The sequence below is a fragment of the Thermobia domestica genome, chromosome 11 (genome assembly GCF_964235325.1).
Source record: "Thermobia domestica chromosome 11, izTheDome1.hap1.1, whole genome shotgun sequence".
Taxonomy (NCBI): Eukaryota; Metazoa; Arthropoda; class Insecta; order Zygentoma; family Lepismatidae; genus Thermobia; species Thermobia domestica.
This window is the reverse complement of record NC_137464.1, coordinates 251174124-251192610: the sequence shown is the minus strand read 5'-3', so window position 1 is coordinate 251192610 and position 18487 is coordinate 251174124. Positions and strand designations below refer to the sequence as shown.

The window sequence follows — 18487 nt, the reverse complement described above, 5'->3', positions numbered from 1 at the left end:
CCTAAAGGAAAAAGTGTTGTAAAACACTGGTCTACATGTTCTGTTTCAAATTTTCATATGTAATTTATATGGTTTATAATGTTTTCAACAAGGTCAAGATTTACTACTACTACACAATATACTCTACTTTAATCATGTTTTGTCTATAAAACGCAACCAATCCTTGAATTCCCGGCGGGAGCTCATGTGGTCCGGATTCCACGTTAATCAGTAGGTCCCGTCTTATATAGCCTCGCTGCTGAAAGGGACGTTAAACTCAAAATCAATTTAGCTAAATCCTTGAATTCGGGGTTCATTTCCTGTTTTCTGTATTTGCTTTTCTTTAACGTCCCACGATTAAGCTCCCAGGCTAAGGAAGACGGTAATAATGAGATGAGTGATAATGGTAAATCGGCAAGGGCGCCGATCCCGGGGGGCCGGAGGGGCCCGGGCCCCCCAAAGATCATGTGGGCCCCCAATTGTATTTATAAATATACAATATTTGGCACAATTTGAATGCAATTTGTCTTAAAATCCTCATATATATACCTTCTGCATCTGAATGGACCCCCCCAAATTTACAGAGAAATCGGCGCCCTTGTAAATCGATAATGGTTGTGCCTCTCAACGGAAAACCTGCAAAGTATACGATATTGAAGATTTGAATTATTTTCCATTAAGGGACAACAGGTAACAGGAAACAATCCAGGATTGTGGAGGAGTGATCAACTTGTGTACTTGCCAAATTCCTCGTAGTCCAATTCCCACTGATTAAAAGGAACCAAAAAAAAAAAAAAAAAAAAAGGATCATATATCAAAACTGTTTTGTTCTACAAGTGCGTTGTTCGTAGCACAAAATTCGCTAGATTTGAAAATAATTCGCTAAATCATCTTTTAAAAATCACCAAAACGTCGCCAGTCGAATCCCCTAGCTTTAGCGACTGTTCCCGCAAATTGGCAACAATGCTCTTGTGAGACGGAGGGCGTAAAGTCAAAATGTGAGGGGGGCTGGTAAAATCACAATGTGAGGTTAAGTTTTCCCCTCAGAATGCATAAATTAAATGTTTTTTTTTTTTTCGTGTTATTATGGGAAAGCAAAGGTAGAATGTACTGTTATCTCTCCACTAAAATTGAAATATTTTAAAAATCCCAAGACTTACCAGATTAATTCTTTTTTTTTCTTTCTTTCTTTCTTAAAGCAGTTTGTTACTTGAGCTCTTCAATTCCTACACCCCACAAAATATGATTTGTATCTTCCTAAACGTTTCTTTCGTCTAGCACGGAAAGACCACTGTTACTTTATGGTGCCCGACCCCAAAGTAATTACCGCCATCAGAGACTACTGTAGCATCGGCTGTACATCCTTCAATGAATTCTAAGCTACAAGTCTCGGTATTAAATTATGAACCCAATTCTGACCTAATTATAATAAAACTTTCTGAATGAATCGTGTTTAAAATTAATTTAATGTTGTTAATCTTTTGGTTTCAAGCCAACTATATATTTAGCATTAGCTGAAATACCCATTGACCTCTGCGACCGCGAAAACTATGGATTTGACACGAATATCGGTCATTTTGAAGTATTTTTACATGTCTCAGTAACCTCCCTCGCAGATGACCCTCGGCCCGCATAGAATAGTAGATGAATTTGAAGGTCATCGCTAATGGAAGTGTCACCATTGATCTCAGCGGGCGCCGAAGCTATGAATTTGAAACTAATATAGGTCATTTTGGGTTATTTTTACATGTCTTAGTAACCCAGTCCGATGACCCCCGGCCCGCAGCCGAATGGGGTGAATTCGGAAGTAATGTGATCAGAGTTTTACCATTGATCTCAACAAGCGCGAAAACTATGAATTTGACACTAATATCGTTATTTTCTACTACTTTCACATGTCTCGGTAAACGCCCCCCTGAAAACCCCCTGGTTCGAATTTTGACCAAAAAAACGCTTGGTTTTTGCCTGGGATTTGGACCAAGGTACCGGTGACCAAAATTTGGTAGCTCTCGGTCCACTCGTCTGGTCCCCAGGCTGCACACAGACGCACAGACAGACAGACAGACACACACAAACAAACAAACAAACAAACAAACAAACAAACAAACTCTATTTTATTTATATTAGATTGCCTGCAAGACGAGACGAGACGATACGGAAAACAAGCTTTTCTCGTTTCGTGTCGTCTTTGTCGTCTCGATTCTCAAAGATTTCTTCTCGCCTCGTCTCGATTCTCGGAAACCTTTTTACAGCTCGTCGTTTTATTTTGTAAATTCAAAATTATTTTGCAATCATTGTTTTTCTTAATTGCATCTACAAGTTATCAAAGTCCTTCTGCGCCAGGAAGGATTTACGAAGGGTATCATATAACAGTATTTAAAACATTTTTATTATTGAAGCATATTATGATATGACTTGTATATCTATAAACGTTGATAAATGCTCTTCATCATGTTCGTACAATTTACTTTATCACTTTAAAGTTTTTATGATTACTATAAATCATGTACAGTAGAGACTCGAAAACTCGGCCTAATGTAAACCGAAGGGTGGCCGCGTTCGTGAAAATGCCGGATTATCGGGAACGGGGTTAAAAAAAAGAGTAAATACAATTGTTTCCTCAGAAAATACAACACTGTACTTGTATGTATTGGTTGCTTGAGAATACAATAGATAATAAACTGCCTAATTACCCTTAAACAAACGAAAAGTGCGTACTTTATGAAGGAATAAAGCCTTTACTAGACATGAAAATGAAGATTAATGAATACACACTGTATAGTAATTTACTTGATAATACAGACCTCAGGGAATGACCTTGAACGGGTTTACACGTTTTTTTTCGCCCTACCAGGTGTGGCCAAGTTATCTGACTACCGGGTTGTAGGGATGGCCTTTTTCGAAAAATCTGTTTTTCGATTTTCGAAAATTTCATTTTTCGTTTTTCGCTTTTTCGAAAAATTTTTCGGTTTTCGTTTTTCGAAAAAAATTTCGTTTTTCGTTTTTCGTTTTTCGCAAAACTTTTCGTTTTTCGTTTTCCGAAAAATTTTTCGTTTTCCGTTGTTCGAATAAAATTGCGTTTTTCGTTTTTCGTTTTCGAAAAAGCCATTTTTCGAAAAAGTATTTTTCGAAAAAATGTGGCCATCCCTACCGGGTTGTCGAGTGCCGAGTTTTAGGGACTTTACTGTAACACTAAAGCAGAGTTTGAGGTCTAATAGTTTGGGTGAACTAGTGTAGCCCATGAGACTCGCGAAATTTATAAGCTCGTCTCGGTCCTTGTCTTGAAAATAAAGGAACGAAAATTGTTGTTTTTTTCGTCTCGGTTCGAGTTAAAATGTGCTTCTCGTCTCGTTTTCGAAAGTTGACTAGAAAATTCTAAATTGGAAAGGACAATTTGTTTGATATGCTGCAACTGTAACAATTACAAAATCTGATAAACAACCTTTCGCTGGTGTCAATCAACAGTAGCGACACCATGCGAAACAACTCTGCTCTGAACGATATTGCTTCGCATGTAATAACTATTTAGAAGTGTAGATGACGTGAGTGTATTACTCCTTGTGGCGCCATTGCGGTAGGTGCGTAGTCTATAGGCATATTTTTTCACGCTATACCCTAACCAACTGTTTTTAAGTTGATCACAAGGAAGCGAATGACGTTATATTTACATCGAAGTTGCACCACCCCAGTGTGACGTAATGTCACGTGGTATTATCATGTGGGTTAAGGTGGAACAAAACGAGCCCTATGGGGGTTTCTAATCCCTTTCGCTCGCTGACACTCGCTCAGCTGTTTCGTAACGTAAGTAAATCGCTTTTTATGCATTTTATATTATGCAAATGGGTATTATTTTTCTTCTTTTAATAAAAGTGGTATGAATTTTTTTAACAAATAAAAAAACTTTAATTGGGTTTGAACCCATTAGCGATGTTCATTACTAGCACGTGCGCTAGAATGCTCGGTCACGAGGACCGACGCTACCTGGCGCTTTTTGTGCTATATGTGTACTACGTGGCGAGAGACGGATAACTTCAACCAATCAGAACCGTGTATTTAGCTCTTATGGCTAGGGTCTAGCGTGTTTAAAATATATGCAATCTACAGTTCTGTCAAGAGGGCAATAAGATTTTCTTTCGCTTTTGTAGTCAAAACTTAATTTATTAATTAATTGTCTGGTCTTGATTACATTGTGTTATTTTATTCTTCTTTCAGGCCATCTGCACACTCTTCTTGATTGTCACATTAGTCACAGACATTAAAATGAGGACCATTGTTTTCGATTCACTGGATCCTGGAATTGTGAAGATCATTGTAGCTGTTGGTCTGGCGATGAGCATTATCATATCCATTCTCCTCATTATTGGAGCTGTTAAGGTAAGGTGGCATGTTTCAGGTTAATTCACACATAGTGTGCTGTTCTCATGCCGTGTCCCGATAGCCGCTTTGAAGAGAAACCAGCCTGTTTGGGACTCGTCGGCAGCGATTTTTCGGCTTTCTTCGGAGCACACGAAGCGACACGAAATTGATCAGAGTCAAGGGAAATGGCGCAGAAAGCATTGGTGGTACATGTGAAAGGTCGCGGCCTTTGCTCAGACGGAGTATGATAGGGTAATGACAAGGACACGGCATCTTATGTGTGAATCAGCCATTACTCTTTCAAGAAATTGCACACTTTCACTTAGGAATTTGGTGCTTGGATTTTAATTTTCTGTGATTAATGGTTGGTATGTTTTTCTCTTTAGAATGAATCTAGCTTTCAAATGATAGGTCTACCATGTGTCGTGAATCCATAAATTTGAATAGATTGAGAAAAATGTGTTCTGGAATTTCGCGCAACTGCTTCAGTTTTAACTTTTGGAGACCCTTACAGTATAATAACTAGATAGCTGCAGGCGAGACAGTGCCCCGGGCTCCCTGCCATAAGGGGTCCTTGAAATATTGAAGAACTTAAGTGCTGTAATCTGAATCAATTGTCATGGATACTGTAGGCCTCTTTATTTTTGCGCCATGGGAAAAGTGACCCTCGATGGCGACGAAATCGGTTTTTGGGGCCTGTAGAGTTAGAAAAGAAGAAGAAGAAGAAGAAGCACTCAAACAAGTGGGTCTAAACATTAATTTGGTCCTTCCGGAAATGTCTTGTTCATTTTTTTATTTTCTCTAATAACTCTTCAATCGCTTTTCTCTCTCCTCTTTCTTTTCCTTTTCTGCCTTTGTTCTTTTTCTTTACTTCTGCATTTATTTCTTCTCATTCTCAGAGAGAGGGTCAGCTTCATTAATGCAAAATGGGCTTCGAAAAGAGAAAATCCCAAAGATTCAACCTGGAAACCATTTATATGAAAATGAAATTAATGGGAGTCGTTGTTATGGCTTCTAGCTTCAACTGTTATATCTTTAAAGTAACTCGTTGGTTGGAGGGACTAACCAGTACCTTTCATCATTCACTGATTGGAGACCCCAAATATTCTCCTCCACCAACACCAACGCAGTTATTGCGAAGCCCCAAATATATTGCTGCCCTGAAGAGAATTGTTACGGGACCCTTATTGGGACCCTGGTTCAGGGACTAACACACAAGGTACCTGAAAAATACCACATAACGTAAGCTATATATTTGCCAAATTTTAGATATGAAGATTTTAAAAAAAATCGAACCATATACATCAAATGCAGGATATTTGGAAGAAATAAAAGTTAGGAAGGTCCATTTTCAACCCTAATTAATGTGTCACAGGTCCTTAAATGTGGGAGAAACTGGGTGAAACGTTTCGGGAAATTTTTCTCCAATTACAGATCTATATCATCTTTACAGATAATGTACGGGTTGTTTTTAAAAAAAAGATTTCTCTTTCAAAAACCGAATGCGTATCCATAGATGGGAAAAATGTAATGGAACGAAATCTTTGAGTTTAACGTCCCACGATTATGCCTGTTAGGCAAAGGGAGACAGATGATTTAGGCAAGTGAATGATGACGGAAGAAATTGGTGGAATGAGAATGTGAAAAGAAACGGGAGTACCGCGAGAAAATCCACGGACACGATGTTGTCCACCACAAACTTGCTTCACCGGTGATCGAACCAGGGACCCTACGCAACCAGAAGTAAGCACTCAACCATTCTATGATTGAACCACTGTGCCCCGAAGTTCTCGAAAATGCTAAAACACGTTTTCAGTTATTCTTAATGAGGAATTAATATGCCGAGTTTCATCTTCCTAATTAACTTTGTTGTGACTATGTAGTTAGCATTGCACTTTTTAAGCCGCAGAGGACCGGGGTTCGACTCTCATTGGGAGCTTGTTTGATTCGAATTTCCACGTTAAACTGCAGGTTCACGTTTCATATAGCCTCTGTGCTGAACGGGACACTGAATCGCAAATGAACCAAATGGGGCCGCGGTAACTCAGTGGTAGATTGTTGTAACTTCTGGTGCGTGGGGTTCATGGTTCGGTCCCAGCTCGCACCAAGTGGCGGTTCTAATGAACAAACATGGTGTGCGTAGGGTTTCTCGGTGTTCTTCCTTTTCTTTCCACACTTTCTTCATTCCACCATTCCATTCATTATCATAATTTCTGCCTCCTTTAACCCACATGGCATAACCATGAGACGTGAACCTGAAAGGTTTCATTTTCCCAAAGAACCAATCTTCCTAAAATCAAAAATTTATGAAATGCGCTATTAAAAAAAAAAAATCCTTTGAAGCCCAATCTTCTCCCCATTAAGATGTGTAGTTCCAAAAGTACATTTTTTATAACTTGAGTGCGGGACAAATTGAGGTTCCTTGTCCAAGCGTTTCACGTTTCTAGGTATAGTCAGGGCCGGCCTTAGAAAATTTTCGCCCCATGCAATGGCGTTATTTGCCGACCTCTTCCCAGAGAAAGAACAAATCTTAAAAGCCACGATTTTAAATACGCTACCCCGTCATGAATAATAAAGAGGAGAGAAAGTGCACTCGCACTCAGAAAGGTCTAAACACTACAAATACAATCTTATTGCGTCTATTTTTGTCTTTAAGTAATAATCTATTATGTTAGAGAAAGATATCGAGCTTCAATCTCAATATCGCCGCTGCGCCTCGAAGAACCGGTATGTGTTAAAACCACAACTTTTCAGGAGAAGCAAGAAGACATTCCGAACGCTTAAAATTTTGCCAAATATACACGGAAACACTTGAAAAATATAACAAAATTGTTTCTGCGTTAGCTTGCTTCAACAATACTATATTACTACTTCTGTGTTTACGTAGCCATGTCGGTTTACCTTTTGCGCCATTATAAGCACATAGAGGATTTGTATATATTAATAAATATGTACGTGGTGAGAAAAACAATTGAATATTAACTAATCACATTATAAGGGACGCTGCTTGACAGCTTTCTGATTTATTTGCACGACATAACTTATTTTTGACAAAAATGTCACATAGCAGTTCTTCGAGGCGCAGCGACGATATGTCAGTTTGCAATTTCAATGTAACTAGCTCTTTTATCTTTATTTCCTGATTTTCCTTCTACATCTGTTCAAAAAAGAAAAAGAAAAGAAAGAGAAAAGAAACGTTTCCACCTTTAATGATACGGAACTTTTTTGTGAAAAATGCAAGACTAGTTTTCATATCAAAACTGTGATAACTAACTAAGTGGAACAAGTGTTTGAGAATTGAGTTCTTGTATTTGACAACAATCAAGAAATTCATGTTGGGATTTATTTGACCATTTGCTTTAGCACAGTCCATGTGACCTTAAACTAATGCGACCTAAACATGATTTATGAATGTAGTATTTAAATCGAAGATCAGCTTAGTAAATTTAACTACGATCATCATGAAGTATTTCCAACCAGAAATATTTATTTTAAATAATATAGTTATGACAAATTTTCCCACCCCGTACAAATGCACGTGTTGCATATAGGGTAGAGACAGCCTTGGCTATTAGTGGCGTATTTAGAGGGGCTTCCAGGCTTAAGCTCCCCCTCGAAATCTTACTTACGATAGTAAAGTATATGAAATATCTTGCAGAATTTTCATATTTTCAGGCAAATCCCCCCCCCCCCCGAAAGTTAGCAAACCTCCAAACGAAAGAAAATCGTAAATACGCCACTGTTGGGTATAATAGCATGGTTTAGACACAGACGAGCGAGTCAGTTCTATTCTTTTGTATAACAGCACAGATTACATGAGTACTTATTGATCACTTCATTTTCTTTATAGAAGTTTCTCTTTTGTTAATACAGTATGATTTTATGTCCTGGTAAAAAAAAAAAAAAAAAAGGAAATGTTCCATAACCTACCGTGCTTTTTAAATCATGGGAACTGCATTAAAAAGAAGACAACTGAGCATCATTATGCGTAGCCGAATTCTTAATTAACAGAACATGAAGCGTAAAGCAAACCAAATCACGGGCTGATTGAAAACAGAAAGAGAAAGAGTAACTATTGTAGTTAATTACAGGTTGTACGTTTCTTTTTTCTATCTGAACTCTACCCTTTCCCTTCTCTCCCCTTTTTAATACTAATACCATTCATTAGGTTCTCTTTTAATTAACACATCGCATGAAATGTCATAAATAAAATAATAGAAATATACCACTATTCGCTACGCACACACACACACACACACACATATATATATATATATATATATATATATATATATATATATATATATATATATATATATATAAAGTTGAAAAACAGAATCAAAAAACGTTGCTAATATTCAATTAAATATAGTGACTGAATTTTGCACAGTATCACACATAACACGCATTGGGGTTTATTTAGTTCAGTTCTAAACGAAAGATGGACATTTCTTTATTTCTAATTTCTCTAAAAAGGTAAAAAAAAAAAAAAAATCATGTTATTAGACTTCCAAACTTTCTGTCTATAAGGATGAGACGTCTTCTATAACGGCTATGTCCGTTCATCCGTCCATTCGTGTATCTATCTGTCCGTCGACAGGTATTTGACAAAAATAGTAAGATATAGCAAGGAGTGTTTTTATGGAATCAATTCAATGTCCCAGTAATAGGTTCCGTCTCTTCCATTAACCCTCAATTCAAGCCAGAAATGATAGAAATTATTTTAGTTTTAACCTTGGTCGCCTTAGATGGAAAACAGTAATAGATATCGAGAAGTGATTTTTCTTTGTTGAAATCGATTCACCATCCCAAGAATAGATTACTTTCCCGCCCTTATTTCTGTACAAAGGAAGTTGAAAAAATCGATTATTATTTACGGTTTTTAACATTGATCTTTATGCCAGTGATGGGATTTGTCACGAATATCGTGACCAGTGACGCGAAAGACTCAAGAGACACTCAGATCCGTGACTTACCAGACTGACCTCCTGGTGAGAGGAACAGACCCAAACCTAAAGTGACCTGGTCTTACGGTCGAACTCAAGATCCAAAGTAACCCGAATACACCCAATAGCTGGGGTGTTCGGGACAGACCCACCGACCCGTAGTAATCCGGACAGACCTCTAGACCCGGAGTGATCCGGACAGACTCACCGACCCGTAGTAATCCGGACAGATCTCTAGACCCGGACTGATCCGGACAGACCCAAGACCCGGAATGATCCAGTCAGATCCAAGTTTCGAAGTGATTCGGTGAGACCCCTAGACACGGAGTAGTTCGGAAAGACCCAAGACCCGGAGTGATTCAGTTAAACTAGTCTCAAAGTAATTCAGTCAGATCTAAGACCCGGAATGATTCCGTCAGTCCCAAGACCCGGGCATACCAATCATCCGGTCTGATCTGGATACATCCATGATCCGAAGTGACCAATCTCACCCGGATACGACGAAACATCCTTATACACGCCAGGAGTATAAGTAAAGCCGCGAATTTTAATCAAACAAACGCGATTCCTTCCTCTCTCTCTCTCTTTCTGTCTTTTCACTAACCTTATAATTTTAGAATTTTTCTTTTTTGTTTGCGTCTGTGTGTATTAAAGCACTGAAAAATAACATCAAGATTTATCAGAGTATAAACGTGTGAGATTCACAGGAAAAATAAGCTACATTTTTTATAAAGGGGCCTACAAAACGTGTTCTATAGAATATACAAAATGCCACTCAGCACAAACGAGTATTGTGTTTAATATTTCTTTATAGTCCATGATCAAAAATACCATTGTGTTATTTTTCAGTATGCAAAGACGGACAAACATGAAATTATATTTGAAATATACAAAACATGGTATCTTTATTAAAGAAATATCAAACCAGAAATCAAACAAATCAAAAAGCTCTAATTATGCTATAGATTAAAATCTTGCCTAATTAAAAAGCTCTGATTGTATCATAAGTTAAAATCGTGCTTAATTAAGAAGCTCTAACTATTTACACTTTTTGCCCATCAACCTATCGAAGTCCATACAATATTATGTAATGCAATAATTCAAGGACATTTTTTATAACACACAATAATTTCGCAGACAGCGACGTGTAGTAGCGTTAGGCAGCCATACAATAGCATGCGTAGCGACATCTATTACCGTGACGCATTAAGATGTTTGCCATTTATTATACAGATAGAATTAGGATTTTACTGTTGCGTCACTTCTAATGCCTATCAAGTGTTTCGCCATTTTGATTTTTCAGCTCGTTGGTTAATATAGAGAAGTATCTTCCTTCTTTGGAATAAAGAATAATTTCAACTTGTTTTCTTTTTCTAATTTCTTATTGGATTCCATTTAAAATGTCCTTTGCGCTGTAAACATGAACAGACAATCCAGATACACAACCACTATTCAGATGATAAGCAATTTTCAAGTATTTCAGAGAATTGTTGCATAGATGGCACTAGTGTAAAATTAACTATACTACTTAAATAGTATCCTTCGGAGAAACTGCTATAACTTTGGATTTTGCATACAAGGTTTTGTAAAATATTAAACCTATTGGGCCTCATTCAGAGTCATTTTGACGCATGATTAGTGCCATACTAAAGAGTTCGACTATCATATGCTCCCTGCAGTAGTTAGGCCTTTAGTATGACATTAATCATACGTCAAAACGACCTTGCTTATCATCTGAATAGTGGTTGTGTATCTGGATTGTCTGTTCATGTTTACAGCGCAAAGGACATTATGTTTCAGAAAATAAATATTTCTTTTTCAGTGCATAGCTCCAAGTAGTAGTATGCATAATTAGTTTTTACACTGTGCCATTTGTGCGACAATTCTATGAAACTATTAGAAGCCTAAACATTGCTGTCCGAACATTGATCTTGTGGGATCCTATCTGTGACATAACTAGAGATAATCATAGACAAATCATTTTATTTTATCTTGATGACGAAAGAAGACAAAGATAGTTATAGATAAATCATATTATTGTATCTCGATAAGAGAATAAGAAATATACCTAGTATAGTCACAGACGAATCATAGTATTGGATCTCGTTCAGGAAAGAAAGTAATCATGATAATAGGTGAATCATATTTCTGTAAGAATAAACTTAAAGAATGACAATGATTTATATAATTTCTTTTAATCAAACAGTGTTTGGCTTGTATATGCGATATACTATTGTATCTCGATGAGGAAGGAAGGCAGAGATAGTCAAAGACGAATCTTATTATTGTATTTTGATTAGGAAAGAAGGCAAAGTAGTTATAGACGAATCATACTATTGTATTTTGATTAGGAAAGAAGGCAAAGTAGTCATAGATGAATCATATTATTGTATTTTGATTAGGAAAGAAGGCAAGGTAGTCACAAACGAATTATATTATTGTATTTGATTAGCAAAGAAGGCAAAGTAGTCATAGACGAATTCCATTATTGTGTTTTGATAAGGAAAGAAGGGAAAGCAGTCATAGATGAATTGTTATTGTATTTTGATTAGGAAAGAAGGCAAAGTAGTCATAGATGAATCATATTATTGTATTTTGATTAGGAAAGAAGGCAAGGTAGTCACAAACGAATTATATTATTGTATTTCAATGGCGAAAGAAAGCAAGGAAGTGATAATCGAATGATAGGATTGTCTATTGATGAGGAAAAGAGATAGTGGTAACTACAGACGAATATTTTATTTTTTTGAATATTTTGAATGTTTTGAAGTAGATACTAGTACAAAAAATTTGTTTGTTGCTAGGGGCGCCATTTTGTATCATTGGAGATTTGCTACAGCCTAATATTTTTTTTCTTTTCGTTGCAGTCTAACAGATACATGATGCTGCCGTGGGTAGCGCTTGTAATTATGGGAACGATTGGTCTTGCAATTTCTATTATCTACACAGCTGTCGTCCTCTTCATAGATAAATTTGTGCTCTACGGCTGTTTGGTTCTCATAGGAGGCCTTATTTCTGTTGGTAAGTGTCGAGTGAAGTTTAGCAATATGTTCTCTTATATAGTGTTCAAAAGGAATGTGTTCCTTGGTATTCATTCATTTTGGACGAACGAAAACAACATAATTCAATTTGTACTTAAAAGTATTGTCTGTGCATGAAACAAACAAACAAACAAAGAAAAAGCAAATTGAATTACTCAGAAGTAGTACTTGAAAAGCTTGTACTCAGCTTCAAAATTAGGAGAAAGGGGAACTATCACATCATTTTATTATTTACCAGTATTTGCCATTGGTATACAATTTGTCCAGCGCTCTTGTTTTAATACTGGGTTTCTCAACCTGGTGTTCGCGACGCCAATTAGAATCTAATACCGGAAAATATTTTTAAATAATATTTTGAATTTGTTCTGATAGGCATATTTTTATTTTCATACATACTGTTAAGAACAACAAAAAATAGGTCTGCTAAACATTTTCAACAGGTGTAGAGCTGCTTATAAATAGGGGCGTCATTTCAAACTTCGCTTGGGGGGGGCAAGAGCACCACCGACATAAGACTTTCATGTTTTGTACTAGTATATTAGTATACAATTGATTAAAGTATATATGTTCCTTAAACTCTTGAGGGGGGCAATTTCCCCCTCCTGCCCCCCTAAATGACGCCCCTGTTTATAAACCAATTTAAATGAAAGTGGTACGATATGAAACTACTGAGAACTGCATGTTGAAATCCCCCCGCCCTCCAAAAAAAAAAAAGAAAAAATACAAATGCAACAAAACCTGCATATTGAATTACAATTAAAAATTGAAAGCTAATGAGATACCTGAGCATGGTGTGATTTCACTAGTGTGGCAATATCCGGTTCAATCTTAGTGACACATGTTATCAAGTCATTTAAAATACTCAATAACTTTTTTTTAAAACAACTGACCAAATTTATCTTAACCAAAATTACAAATCACTTTATCGTATAACCCAAAATTAATGGAATTGTGAAGTTTTAAAAATTTCAAACGGCCGTTTTGAAGCAGTATATGACATATCGGATTCGATATTTGTAATATGAATGAACTGACCAAATTTGGTTTTAATATATTCGCTTTTTAGGGTAGTTGCTGTATCTACTATATACAAGCAATGGATTCTACTATTATAGAAATAGATGGATATCGCGAGATCTTCGCAGTAGGTATATTGAAAATCCCACACAAAATTAAATTATAAAAGGTTCGCTGGCAAGAGGATGTGATAAAATGGGTGTCGTGATTAAATTAGGTTGAGAACCACTGCTTTAGTATAACCACTATTGAATATTGTTATTATTTCTTATTGCAGTAATTGCTACATCTTAAGAAAGCTTTTGTAGGAGTAAGGTGTTAAAGTACTATGAACGTTGTTGTAGTCAATTGGCAGCACCACTGTCGTTGTGAGACAATTGAACACACGTGATGGAACTCAATTCGTGTAACGTGCTCGTAAAACAAAGACAGTTGTTTTAAAAAGTCAACTTAAAGAGGAAGAAAGATGAACAGATAGAGTCAACATGAAGGCAAAGATTATCAAAGATAATCAGTGTTTTTTTTTGGAATGGTTTTACTAGGATATACACTAAACGGTTTTAATGGTTAGTTGGTGATGTTTGACGTTGATGGATGTCCTCCTTAAGAAGATTCTTAATGACAAGACGAAACAATCGTGATCAGCTTCTATTGGCCATTATCTTTAACCAAGATTAATATATTATCCTTTGTTCTGCTTACTTTCATTTCTAATTATTGTTTACAACATATATTTAATGCCTTTTGCGTGCGGTTCAAGGTACTCAATAATTTGGACAATCAATCTGATTTTTCCTCTCTTCCTGATCCGCCTTAGCCAGGAATATCGTCTTCTATTTTCACTATGGTATAATGTATGGTAATCCCCGTCCCACTATCCCTTCGGAGCCACTAGTATAGTTTTGTAATACAGCTCTTTTGTAAGTGAAAAATCGTGGTGGGGAACGGCCTTACTGTGAGGAACGGTAGTGCCTCATAATCTAGTGAAATATATTACAAAAGATCTTTTATATTTAAAAAATCATTTTCTTGACCTTCAAATGAAAATGAAGCTTCTTTTAGTTTAATATCCCACGTTTATGCCCTTTGGGCTAAGGAAGACGTGAATGATGACGGAAGAATTAGGGAGGAAACCGGAGTACACCGAGAAAACCATCGGACACGATTATGCCCACCACCACTTGGTTGGGAATTGAACCAGGGACCCTACGTACCAGAGGCAAGCGCTCTGCCACTGAGCCACCGTGTCCCCTTGACCTTCAAATAGTTGCCAATTAAAGTGAAAGAACAATATATAAAAATCCCCGAGCTTATTGAGCTCATGTTCAAATGGCGCACTAGAGGAAAAGCCTTCTTCGATTCATATTTTGCAGCCTTCTTTCAGTAGTATATTTTTGTTTTCATGAACCCATCTTGTAACATGTTAAAGAAATTAGTTTCTCTCTGTTTTTTTTTTTTTTTTTAAAGTTACTACTAGCGTCCTCAGTTTATAGGGTGTCTTCCCGTTTGGCCTTTTTCCGTTTCTCCTTAGGCTATGATGCTTCAATTCCAGCTCGTGCCGTGTGGACTTTGTGGTGACAAATACCGTGCTCGTGGGTTTTTTCGGAGTTCTCCCGTTTCCTCCCACTTTCTTCATTCCACCATTTCATTCATCTCTCATTATCACTGCCTCCTTGAGCCTAACCGGCATAATCGTGGGACGTAAAACTTAAAGATTTCATATCATTTCATTTTTCAGGCTATGATACTAAAATAGTGTGTGTTAATTTGATTGTAAGGCAAAACGGGAATTCCCGTTTGGCCTTTTCCCGTTTACCTTACACCAGAGAAGGGAATTTTCAAATTATGATAAGGAAATTTAGTGTCAGTTTGCAAAATATTTGTAAAGTTAACAGTATTTACGTTTGAACGAATAGAACATCGTATAATCAATGGCTAATAATAACGAACGACTAACAATGCAGAAGGGTGGCACGCCAAATTACGAAGAAAGGTATCAAGGAACCACTTAGACATATGTTCTTTCATTGGATTAATGAAAGACGAGCAATATGAAAATAAAAGACTGCGAGTACTTCTTCAAATGGGTAATTAGGTAACACTTAGAAAGCCAAAGTGGAGACGGCTTGACGACAGGATTCACTGCCTAAAAGATAGACTTAACAACAGTGAAATTGATGTAATTTCATTTCTATTGATGCTGTTTCATATTATATCCACACAGAAACTTGATACGCTATTTTGGGTGTGATAATAAAACTCATGTTCTTGTAAGATATTTGAGTTTAATTTGCCTGAAATAGAAGAGAGGTTGCAGTTGAGAATAAAATAAATTCCTCTTTGTTACAGATACGGACTGAAAATTCCTTTTTATGTTATAAGGCGAAACGGGAAAAGGTCAAACGGGAATTCCCGTTCTGGCTTCAGATAACATAAATCGATTGTGTCAAAAATATATTTTGAGGTCATAAGGCGAAACGGGAAAAGGCCAAACGGGAATAAATCGTTTATAGCGAGGCTTTGAGTAACTATTAAATTTACGTTTCCTGAGACACCTGGCTGGAAAGGTAGATCTCTTTGAATGACCGAAGGGAAGGTATGGTCCTTCTCTATATCGGAAACGATGCTAGTGCTTAATGTGAAAGTTGGTTCAGTAAAAATGGCCACCGAATGATAGATGATTCTGAGATTTTCTTCGCCTGAAATACTTGTATCTAGTAACAGTTAAGTCTGTGTTAACATCAAAAGAGTGGTTTTTGGAGTGTTATTGTTTGAAGTTAAAATTTGACAAACAGTAATCTTATACTGAAGTTCAAGTAACATCTCCCTGTTGGAAGTGATATGGAAGTTTTCGTTCTGTATTGACTCCCATCATTCACTGCGTTACGGAAAATTAGTGTGCTAAGCGTACCAGCGATTTTCTAATCAGTTTAAGCACTGTATAAGAGTGAATATGTCTTAAGATTCTAGAATTCCTGCCCTGAGATGATGTTAAGCTGTCATGATGTAAAACTTTGTAGTATCTCAAATGCTAGCAGTAAACTAACGCTTTCCAACTTGAAAAGCAAGTCTCTCGTAGCTCCTAAGCTTCCAATGTGTTACAGCCTTATTCAACTTTCAGAAGTATTTTTTGTGGTATATAAAATATAACAAACAATACTGTTTCCTTTTATTTATTTATATTTTATTACCACTCCAGAGTCAGGGGTACACCCACGTGGGGTTACACCGGGTCTGAACCCCCTCCCAAACTTCGAACTCGACTAACATTCGTACATTTCCTTAACACAACCATATTTATTTCACACAGACATTACTGATAACCTAAAGATTTGATTTTACACTTATCTGTATTGTTTCTATTCTTATAAAAATAATCTAATTCTATATTTTTTTTGGGGGGCCGCGGTGGTTCAGTGGTAGAACGTTCACTTCCGGTGCATGGGGTCCCGGGTTCAAACCCTGCTCCCGCCAAGTGAACTTTGTGGTGGACAAATACCGTGTGCGTAGGTTTTCTCGGGTTCTCCCGTTTCCTCCCACTTTCTTCATTCCACCACTTCATCCATTTCTCATCATCAAGGTCTCCTTTAGCCTAACCGGCATAATCGTGAGACGTAAAACTCAAAAATTTAATTTCATTTCTATATTCCTTTCTGAGAATATAGGTGGACGTAATTAATTACTTATCGTCTTTTCGGGTGAAAAATTCGAAACAATACAAGATTACATTTGCGTTTCGGACTACTCTCTACAAAAAAAGTTCAACCTTTCTCAACAAGCACGCCTGCACAAAGTACTAAAAAGTGTCCGTTCCCGTTTTCAGTTGAGAAAAGTCGGAACTAGGAATTAAAAAAAGGGACTATCTTGACGAAATCGGGACGTCTGGCAGCTTTATGTATTCAGCTAGAAGCACTAAATTAGATGTTGGTTCTGTGTTTCATAAAACAAGTTCTGAATTGGTAATAACTGCAATGAGTTAAATACAAGCAACTGTGAACGAAGACTAGAGGCTCAGTCATCCCCATTCCTTCCTACCATAGCGCTGAAGCATCAAGCATCAGTAAAACCCGTGATAAAACATCGAAATTCCTAAGTTGTGAGGACATTTGGAAATAGTACTTTCGTTTAGAATGTAAAACAAAATTAGGCCGAAATGTTTTAAAGGAGACAATTACAGTGGTATTTCGGTAAGTCGAAGCTGAAGGGAATAGACAAAAATTGGAGTTATCGAGTTTTTCGAGTAATCAAGGTTCGAGTTACCAAGGTGGCCACAACAAAAATTCTAAATATCGAGGTTCAGTGTTCCTCATTAAAAGTGAACATATAACCTCTATAACTCGAAGTTTTATTTGCTCAACCTCTATAACTCGAAGTTTTATTTCCTTAACCTCTAGAACTCGAAGTTTTATTTGCTCAACCTCTAGAACTCGAAGTTTTATTTGCTCAACCTCTAGAACTCGAAGTTTTATTTGCTCAACCTCCAGAACTCGAAGTTTTATTTGTTAACCTTTATAACTCGAAGTTTTATTTGCTCAACCTCTAGAACTCGAAGTTTTATTTGCTCAACCTCTAGAGCTCGAAGTTTTATTTGCTCAACCTCGAAGTTGTGAAGGTTCCTCAAATTAAATAAGGTAACCAGTGAAAATAAAATGCTAGTTATGTATTGTTTTGGGAAGAAATTTGTCCTGAATTTTTTTTGCCCATCTAGAAGTTATCAGAATCATTCTGCGTTACGAGAGGTCCACGAAAAGCATGTTACTACAAGATTTAAACTATATTTATTATTGAAATATATTGTATAATAAGGGGACACCGTTTTGTAGTGGATAGAACGTTGGACTTTTGTCCACATGATCCTGGATTCAATTCCCAACTGATGCTTCCCAATTTTCCAAGTCCACACAGCGTCGTGAAGCAAACTGGGGAGTTACATTATTAGAAGTCGACGTAGGCGCATTGAGACCACGTGTTATTTTGCTAGGCCGAACGTTGTTTAGCCGGTCCCTAACATATGACGTTGGAGCGGTTCAGGCCCACAAAGGGAAATGAAATCTTTGAGTTTTACGTTGCACTATTATGCCGGCTAGGCTAAAGGAGACGGTGCTGATGAAAAATGAATGAGATAGTGGAACGGAGAAAGTGGGAGGA

At 37.0% G+C, this 18487-nt stretch overlaps 1 protein-coding gene across 1 annotated transcript in view; it reads left to right on the top strand.

Moving 5' to 3' along the window:
* LOC145664922 (uncharacterized) overlaps positions 1 to 18487 on the top strand; it is a 134168-nt gene that overhangs the window by 108291 nt on the left and 7390 nt on the right. The window contains exons 3-4 of the mRNA XM_081732026.1: positions 4192 to 4353; positions 12149 to 12302. Of these exons, the coding sequence (XP_081588152.1) occupies positions 4192 to 4353; positions 12149 to 12302 (316 nt within the window). The remainder of the gene's footprint in view (positions 1 to 4191; positions 4354 to 12148; positions 12303 to 18487) is intronic.